Genomic DNA, 9198 nt, shown 5'->3' with positions numbered 1-9198 from the left:
GTGGGCCGTGGGGGTGGGGCCGGGAGGCGATTTATGGGGCGTGCCTGCGTGGGATGTGTGGGTGCGTGGCTGACGGACTGGCGGTTGTTACCCCTTTCCCGGGGTTTTTTCCAGTTCTTTTCTTCTTTTTGTTTTTCGTGTGCTGGAAGGGGACGGAAGGAGGAGTAACTATTACGACGGCAAACTCCCCTTTAATAGTACAGATTTAGGTATTCTCACATTCAGATCCTCTAGATTTGGGCTGTTTAATGCTTTTACTGATAATGATATATACAGATCTTTGATGCTTTCTATGTGCTCTCAACTCCCAAATAAGGCAATAAATGATGAACAATTCTAGCTGTAGTTTCTAGTTTGTTCATGAAGTCCTGTAAATAAAGACACGACATATTTACGTTTCGAACATTAGCTTGTGGTCGTGCACTGCACACTGCACAGCCTGCCCGCAGTCTTTCAGTTTACTATTAGTATTCACGAGTATTACTATATGTGTTTAGTTAGTTTTTCTCACTTGTGTTGTGGATGGATACTCTAGGTTGAATACACAGAATATTTTTCTGGTCAAACATCTTATGCAATGGCAGAAGCTCCAAAAGAGGCTCTTCCTCACAATTGCCGGCCTGATTTTGGTGCTGTATGGTCAACAACAGCAAAGTTCAAGGTACACTACTATGGAACATCTACTCCCTCCGTTCCAAAATAGATGACTCAACTTTGTACTAACTTTAGTACAAAGTTAGTACAAAATTGGGTCATCTATTTTGGAACGGAGGGAGTAGTTCACATGAGAAAGAACATCTAGTTCACATGAGAGTATGAGACATACATAATGTTCTCTCCAGTGGTTTTTTGAATCTTCAGTTGTTTGCACGCCCTTTGCGTATATCATGTTTAGTTATCAAGAGGTCATCATTTTATTATCGTCTTTTCTTGTAGGTCAATGAATCATACAAGTGCAGGTACACACTGGGGAGTACCAAAGCTGACATTTATTCAGACAAGCTATTCAATTGCACTGCTGAGGATCCTTCAATAATTGAAATGCTGAAAAGGATTTTTGTACTGTGAGTATATATGCCCTCTAATTTTCTACCTGCTGCATGGGCATCGCCTTACCTTCTCATAATGTGATAACATATGTTAATCCACATATCCTTAACCAGAAGTCGATAGCCGAAAGTACTCGTTGCTCTTATTTGCACTGGTAATCTGACTAGCTCTAGTGCTTTATGCTTATCAATTGGCTTTGTTTCTTATACTTGGGTTGCATTGTTGCATCACCACTTAATTTCAAGCTGTAAACTCTAGGAACTTAAGAATCTGTGGTTGTTTAAAATGGTTACTTTTTCCCTTCAGTTCTTCAAATGGTCATTTATCCTTAATATTTCCATTTGCTTCTGTTTAACTTGAGATTGAAACATGACAGGTTTTCAAAGTTCTGCAAGTCAAAAGATTTCAGTTCGTGGTGGATGCTTGGATATGCGGCAGCAGGGGTCGTGGCGGGCGTGCTGAGCTCCATACTCATCACAATAGCAGTAAGAATCCTGCGAGGAGTGTTCCTTGCTGCCGCCAGGCGGGCTGTGAGCAACCATAGCATCAGGGTGTTTGCTTACCGTTTCAAGCGGGCGTGCCTTCTTGTTGCGTATATATCTTTCGTTGGCTGGATCACCTTGCAGTACAGCAAAATGGTTGGGCTGAAGGAGCTTGTGCTGGACTTCAAACTCTTGGAGAGGTTCTTGTAAAATGTAAACGGGTTTCGGCAATGTATGTCAAATAAGCCGATCCCCTTGTGTGATGTAACCTAGTGTAACTTATCCTGCCTTGCTTCGATATGCAGCCGCCCATGAACAGGTGGATGAATCATGGGTAGCTAGTAGCTACAGTGGGCATGGAGTAACTCCCATCTGTTGTAACCTGCAATGCAACATGTATCACAATCATCGTAATGACAGTTTGGGGGGCTTGGAAATGTGGTCTAACTTTCTGGCTCTGAATGCGAAATCACGGTTAGGGGCCTCTTCGATACGCTGGAATTTTTCTCTGAATCAAAGAGGATAGTTATGAACATTTTTTCAAACTGAATTTTTTGATGGGATCAGAGTATACCTGGCCAAACCTCGGGCTTTGGGCCGGGCCTAGCCAAGCCTGAGACAAAAAATCCAGGCCCGGGCCTGGCCCAGCCCTGGCATTGGGACTGTTTTTGGGCCCAAGCCCGGCCCAAACGCGTAAAAGCCCGCCGGGCCTTGGGCCCCTTCAGGAAAATAGCAAAAATGACAGACAAAATCTAGGCCGGGCCCGGCCTGGAAGCAGTGCCGGGCCGGGCCGGGTCAGGCTATTTCGGGCTGGGCCGTTCGGGCCGGGCTGCCGATGGCCAGGACTAGATCAGAGGTACATGCTAGACAAACTATGCCTAAAGCTTTTCAGTTAAGATAAGAAAAACTCTGCCTGATAATAAAGCTCTTTTACTCCGGAAGCCTTCTCTGAGCTTCTTGGAATTCAGAAATTTCCTCTGGAACAACAGTACTTCCAATGTACTCCCTCCGTCCCATAATTTAAGAGTGTTTTTGACACTGCACTAGTGTAAAAAACGCTCTTATATTATGGGACAGAGGGAGTAGCTCTTATGATGCTTTAATACTTGGAAAAAAATGGCAGTGCATAAAAACTGTATGTTGCCACTGCATGGTTGTTTCCTGGAAGAAGAAGAAAAAATGGAGCCGTATACGTTTCTAGAACCCTTTAGACATGGACAGCCATCTCCAGCAGGACATAAGCAAATGTATTTGATTTCCAAGTCTCCAACTGTTCCACTGAGCACTCAAGCTCAGCACCTACTTGGCCTCGTCTTCCATTTTGATGCGCCCGCCCACCATGTCAAACGCTCCCGTTCTCCTGCGCGTGCGTCGGTGCGTGCACGGGACCCATGGAATCTGTCGTCCCCATCATCCCGGCCGCGGCGAAGAATGGTCAAAGTCGCCTCCCCGGCTGACCCCCAAAGGCGAAGACCAGTGGTATTTCCCAACCAGGTGGCACGAGCACGGCCGTCCCGTGCGTGGCATCCACGCCACAAGCAGCACTGCAGGTCAAGTTCGCACGGCGGTTGTGTCCGGATCGCGCAGCGCAACCGATGGATGGCTCTCGAACTCCCCCGGAAGCCGGCGACGACGTTCCCCGTCACGAGCTCCTCGGCCACTCCGTTAGGAATCTTTTACTCCCTCCGTTTCAAATTACTTGTCTGTCAACCAGACAGAGACTTGCACGGCAAGCAGTTGATCCTGTTTAGATTATACTCTCTCCGTTTCATAATGTAAGACGTTTTTTGACACTACATTAGTGTAAAAAAACGTCTTACATTATGAGACAGAGAGGGAGTACTTTTTAGCAAAGATTCCATTTAGATTAGACAACTGCTGTGCTGCGCTGCCGCTCCGCCCAGGAAGCAGCGCGCGCCGGCCGAGCCCGCCGCACTATGCATTATTGTGTGGTGGGTACAACTGTGTCAAATTAAATATGCACACCTATTTAAACTAAGTAGTCTGTTTACATCAAAAATAAATAACTAAATTAAGTAGTACTCTGTTAGCAGCCCTTCATGCACGAAAATAGTATAGTATGTGTAACAACATATAAGAATATTTTTGTTTTGAACTGAACCACAAAAGAATTGGATCATCCATGACAGTTAGCTGTTGGGCGAGTGCGCACATGTCTTTTTTTCTCCTTCTCTATCCAGGGAGAATGCGCACATGTTGATGTTGTCTAGTGACATTCCGGGAAGCACCGTGCCGTGCCGTTCCCGACACGCGAGTTCCCCTATAAAACCATCTCCAGCAAAAACGTTTCTTGCCATCACTCAGTTTACCAGATCAACACCAACAGAAATCACTTCCCAGCAACCAAGACTTCCCATTCGATCCGATCACAAGAAAATATTATATCCTCAAGCTTTTCGACCGGCGTATTTTAGTAGTTCAACAGCCAACACCATGAGCTCTCGGATGGCCGGAGCCACGCTGCTGCGCCGCGCCGCGAGCGCGAGGGGCATCATGCCCGCCGCCGCGAGGGTCTTCCCCGCGCGGATGGCCAGCACCGAGGCCGCCGGCCCGCGTGCCAAGCAAGAAGAAGCCACTGAAAAGCCCCAGGGCGCAACAGCGCCGGAGCAGAACAAGAAGGCCGTGCCGAGCTACTGGGGTATCGAGCCGCGGAAGCTCGTCAAGGACGACGGCACGGAGTGGCCGTGGTTCTCCTTCAGGCCGTGGGACACGTACAGGCCGGACACGTCCATCGACGTGGCCAAGCACCACGAGCCCAGGGCGGTGGCGGACAAGGTGGCGTACCTCATCGTGCGGACGCTGCGCAAGGGCAGCGACCTCTTCTTCCAGCGCCGGCACGCCAGCCACGCGCTGCTGCTGGAGACGGTGGCGGCCGTGCCGCCCATGGTGGGCGGCGTGCTGCTGCACCTGCGCTCGCTCCGCCGCTTCGAGCACAGCGGCGGCTGGATCCGCGCGCTCATGGAGGAGGCCGAGAACGAGCGCATGCACCTCATGACCTTCATGGAGGTGACGCAGCCGCTGTGGTGGGAGCGCGCGCTCGTGCTCGCCACTCAGGGCGTCTTCTTCAACGCCTACTTCGTCGGCTACCTCGTCTCCCCCAAGTTCGCGCACCGCTTCGTTGGCTACCTCGAGGAGGAGGCCGTCCACTCCTACACCGAATACCTCAAGGACCTCGAGGCCGGCTTGATCGAGAACACGCCCGCGCCGGCCATCGCCATAGATTACTGGCGCCTCCCCGCCGACGCCAGGCTCAAGGACGTCGTCACCGCCGTGCGCGCCGACGAGGCGCATCACCGTGACGCCAACCACTACGCATCGGACATCCATTACCAGGGAATGACACTGAATCAGACGCCTGCGCCACTCGGCTACCACTGATCAGTTCAATGGACGACCATAGATCGATGCCTGCTCAGTCCACCGCTGTCATCTACTACCACTGTCGCCGACGTTTGTCCCGTTAGTTTGAGAAGATGGATTGTTGCGCGCGCAGTATGTTTATGTCTATGAGTTTTGTGTCACTTTGTACCCAAAGATATGTTTTGTAAGCTGGTAATTCTTGTAAATATGATTTGATTACTTTTCTTGAAAAAAAAACATGTGACATTTGGGTACAAAGTGATACTATTACTTGTGAATAACATATTTTTAACGGATATTCAATATGCATGCTTTCCTAGGCAAAATGCCACCCACCAAAACATCTCATCGTTAAAGCTCTTAAATCATAAAATCTAAATGGATTTACATATTGACAGCTTGTTGATAAAACTAACGCCATATATGCTCTCTGATCTATTACTATTTGCACTGACCATGTTTAGATGAATGATCTCCAAGAGAGATGTGTGTATGTTAGTTGGGTTTAACCTTGACAGTAATCTATCTCACTGACAGAAAGAGAGAAAAATCTTCTATTATGTCATTTCCACTAATTAAGGATGAAACGATAGCTGCCTAGTTGTCTCGGTGATGAGTTGGAGGTAAGAGAATATATTGTCATTAAAAGATAGCTGCCTAGTTGCCTCGGTGATGAGTTAGAGGTAAAGAGAATATATTGTCAACATTACGTTACTCTCTGTTTAATGCAACACTCTATTTTTACTTAATACTCCTAGAGATGCATGCTGGATAGCATTCTCGAGCGGAGTGTTAGCTGTAGATGTAGTTGGATAACAGTCTAGAGATATAGGGACGTAATGACTATATGAAATCATGACATATATTATCAATCATAAAAATGCAATTAATCGATACACAACTGTAATTTGTTTCACCACATAGATGCTATGTTTTTTTCCAGAGATGCCACTAGTGAAGTTATGGATCCCGGTCCGTTATTCCTCATAATCATGACCTCGATCACTTGTGTTGTTATTCTTACCGTTTTTATTTTTGTTTTATAGATCATGTGATACGCTTATCTTTGTAACTATCAAAGCTGCGGAGATTGATAACCTCATTAGACAAGTTGGGGCCAAGAAGTTCTTAATTCTATGCAAGTATTGATAATTAACTCGTAACTTGAGCACCCCAAGGATTGACAACATTGGTTCTTCACTGAGGAAAATTTGTTGCTTTCTACAAACCCCTACTCTTCGTGGTTCAACGATTTTCTATAAATATAATAGGAAGTGCTAAACCGAAGGCTTGACAAATCATGAGAACTGATTCGAAGTTGTGAAAGTATTTATCCACCACCCTTGCCATATCCTCATGATCAACATATATGGGTCCATCCATCTTGAGCTTGCCGACAAAATTCTTGCACTTCATGTTATTGGCATGTAGGTGAAAGAACCGTGTATTCGCGCCCCCTCCTTCGGAGAGAGCAACCTGGATTAATGGTGCACCAAGGTCATCTTGAGTTGGCGCTGGACCTAACAATTTCTTGTTGAGCAATTTGTGTAGAGCCCTCTCATGCGCAGAAAGAGGCCCGGACTCCATAGCAACAAGCGCAAGATCACTCAGTGGCAATCCAAATCTAGATCTTGGTATTACCTATGAAATTTTCAATCTAGCTTTTCAATCGTCCGGCCGCAACCCTCTTTTTAGCAGGCACCCTCTTAAATAGATTTTTAATTTGCGTGTAGGATATCCATACGCCAGGTACCACATCCTTGAAGCATGGCACGTTTGGCCAATAGGACTCAAATTAGAAGCGGCTGGCAGAGTGGAGATCAACGACAAGATCCATTAGTAGCGGGTAGTGATCATAAGCATGGTTTTGGTTATCGATATGATATTTTCTTTACCTTAAGACGGAATTTGTGGATATGCTGGTTATCAAAAAATACTGCACAACTATCACTTGAAATATTTCAAACAAAAATTAAATAAAAAATTCTAGCTTATAAAAATAGGTATCGAAATCCCTTGATAAAGAATTATGAGGCTTACATGATGGTAGCCCCTCTAGGTTAAACATGTTTGCACATTATTGTGAACTTATGTCTGTAGTTAGTACTCCTTGTGATAACATCTTCTAGTATGGGGCGATGGAGTAGATAAAAATAGAAAAAAATATACATCTTGGGACTCAAACTTGCTAACGTGTCGATGTGGAGGGCACACTGTACTGAAGGAAATATGCCTTAGAGGCAATAATAAACTTCTTATTTTTATTTCCTTATATCATGATAAATGTTTATTATTCATGCTAGAATTATATTAACCGGAAACTTAGTACAAGTGTGAATACATAGACAAACAAAGTGTCCCTAGTATGCCTCTACTAGACTAGCTAGTTAATCAAAGATGGTTAAGTTTTCTGACCATAGACATGTGTTGTCATTTGATGAACGGGATCACATCATTAGAGAATGATGTGATGGACAAGACTCATCCGTTAGCTTAGCATAATGATTGTTTAGTTTTATTGCTATTGCTTTCATCATGACTTATACATGTTCCTTTGACTGAGATTATGCAACTCCCGAATACCGGAGGAACACCTTGTGTGCTATCAAACGTCACAACGTAACTGGGTGATTATAAAGATGCTCTAAAGGTGTCTCCGAAGGTGTTTGTTGGGTTGGCATAGATCGAGATTAGGATTTGTCACTCCGAGTATCGGAGAGGTATCTCTGGGCCCTCTCGGTAATGCACATCACTATAAGCCTTGCAAGCAATGTGACTAATGAGTTAGTTATGGGATGATGCATTACAGAACGAGTAAAAAGACTTGCCGGTAACGAGATTGAACTAGGAATGATGATACCGACGATCGAATCTCGGGCAAGTAACATACCGATGACAAAGGGAACAACGTATGTTGTTATGCGGTTTGACCGATAAAGATCTTCATAGAATATGTAGGAGCCAATATGAGCATCCAGGTTCCGCTATTGGTTATTGACCAGAGATGTGTCTCGGTCATGTCTACATAGTTCTCTAACCCGTAGGGTCCGCACGCTTAACGTTCGATGACGATTTGTATTATGAGTTATGTGATTTGATGTACCGAAGTTTGTTCGGAGTCCCGGGTGACATCACGGTCATGACGAGGAGTCTCGAAATGGTCGAGAGGTAAAGATTCATATATTGGAAGGTTGCATTCGGACATCGGAATGGTTCCGAGTGATTCGGGCATTTTTCCGGAGTACCGGAGGTTACCGGAACCCCCCGGGGAAAGATATGGGCCTTATGGGCCATAGGAGGGAGGCTAACCAGCCCACAAGGGAGGAGGCCTAATTGGACTTGGGAAGGGGGTGCCACCCCCTTTTCTTCTCCTACTCCCTCTCCTTCCCCTTTTCCCCCTCAAGTAGAAGGAAAAAAGGGTGGGGTCGAATCCTACTAGGACTAGAGTCCTAGTAGGACCCTCTCTCCCTGGTGTGCCCCTTGTTGGCCGGCCTCCTCCTCCCCTCCTTTATATACGGGGGCAGGGGGCACCCCAAAGACACACAAGTTGATCTTTAGCCGTGTGCGGTGCCCCCTCCACAGTTTTCCACCTCGGTCATATTGTCGTAGTGCTTAGGCGAAGCTCTGCGTCGGTAACTTCATCATCACAGTCACCACACCGTCGTGCTAACGAAACTCTCCCTCGGCCTCAGCTGGATCAAGAGTACGAGGGACGTCACCAAGCTGAACGTGTGCAGATCGCGGAGGTGGAGTGCATTCGGTACTTGATCGGTTGGATCGCGAAGACGTTCGACTACATCAACCGCGTTACTAAACGCTTCCGCTTTCGATCTACGAGGGTACGTGGACACACTCTCCCCGCTCGTTGCTATGCTTCTCCTAGATAGATCTTGCGTGATCGTAGGCAAAAAATTTAAAATACTACGTTCCCCAACAGTGGCATCTGAGCCAGGTCTATGCGTAGATGTTATATGCATGAGTAGAACACAAAGAGTTGTGGGCGATAATAGTCATACTGCTTACCAGCATGTCATACTTTGGTTCGGCGGTATTGTTGGATGAAGCGGCCCAGAACGACATGTAACACCCTCGATGCGACTATATCTCCCACGTGTCGAGGCATGACTTAGAGGCATAATCGCATTGAAGGCATATGTCGCAAGTCAGGTAATCATCACAAACATCCCATGTAATATAGATAACGAAAAGGGATAACATAGTTGGCTTACACTCGCCACGTCAATCAAGTACATAAATAACATACATCATCCAAACACTCATGGCC

General features: G+C 46.2%; 3 protein-coding genes across 3 annotated transcripts; 2 read left to right on the top strand and 1 right to left on the bottom strand.

Annotated features, from left to right (window-relative positions):
- The first annotated feature begins 503 nt into the window (after positions 1-503).
- Positions 504-1979, top strand: LOC125529482. The gene is made up of 3 exons (XM_048693898.1): positions 504-661; positions 937-1064; positions 1427-1979. The coding sequence occupies exons 1-3, from the start codon at positions 578-580 to the stop codon at positions 1740-1742; spliced, it is 528 nt and encodes a 175-aa protein (XP_048549855.1). The 5' UTR covers positions 504-577; the 3' UTR covers positions 1743-1979.
- A 1885-nt stretch (positions 1980-3864) lies between these two features.
- On the bottom strand, positions 3865-3964 carry LOC125529480 (ubiquinol oxidase 1b, mitochondrial-like; the record flags this gene model as incomplete). Its single annotated transcript, XM_048693896.1, is given in 1 exon segment — positions 3865-3964. A coding segment is annotated over 1 exon segment (46 nt), but the record flags the coding sequence as incomplete, so codon positions are not given.
- Positions 3965-4026: 62 nt separating this feature from the next.
- Positions 4027-5208, top strand: LOC125529481 (ubiquinol oxidase 1b, mitochondrial-like). The gene has a single exon (XM_048693897.1). The coding sequence runs from the start codon at positions 4047-4049 to the stop codon at positions 4929-4931; it is 885 nt and encodes a 294-aa protein (XP_048549854.1). The 5' UTR covers positions 4027-4046; the 3' UTR covers positions 4932-5208.
- The last annotated feature ends 3990 nt before the right edge of the window (positions 5209-9198 follow it).

Source organism: Triticum urartu, unplaced genomic scaffold (assembly GCF_003073215.2).
Source record: "Triticum urartu cultivar G1812 unplaced genomic scaffold, Tu2.1 TuUngrouped_contig_5633, whole genome shotgun sequence".
Taxonomy (NCBI): Eukaryota; Viridiplantae; Streptophyta; class Magnoliopsida; order Poales; family Poaceae; genus Triticum; species Triticum urartu.
The sequence above is the reverse complement of the archived record's forward strand: the minus strand, read 5'-3'. Positions and strand labels throughout refer to the sequence as shown.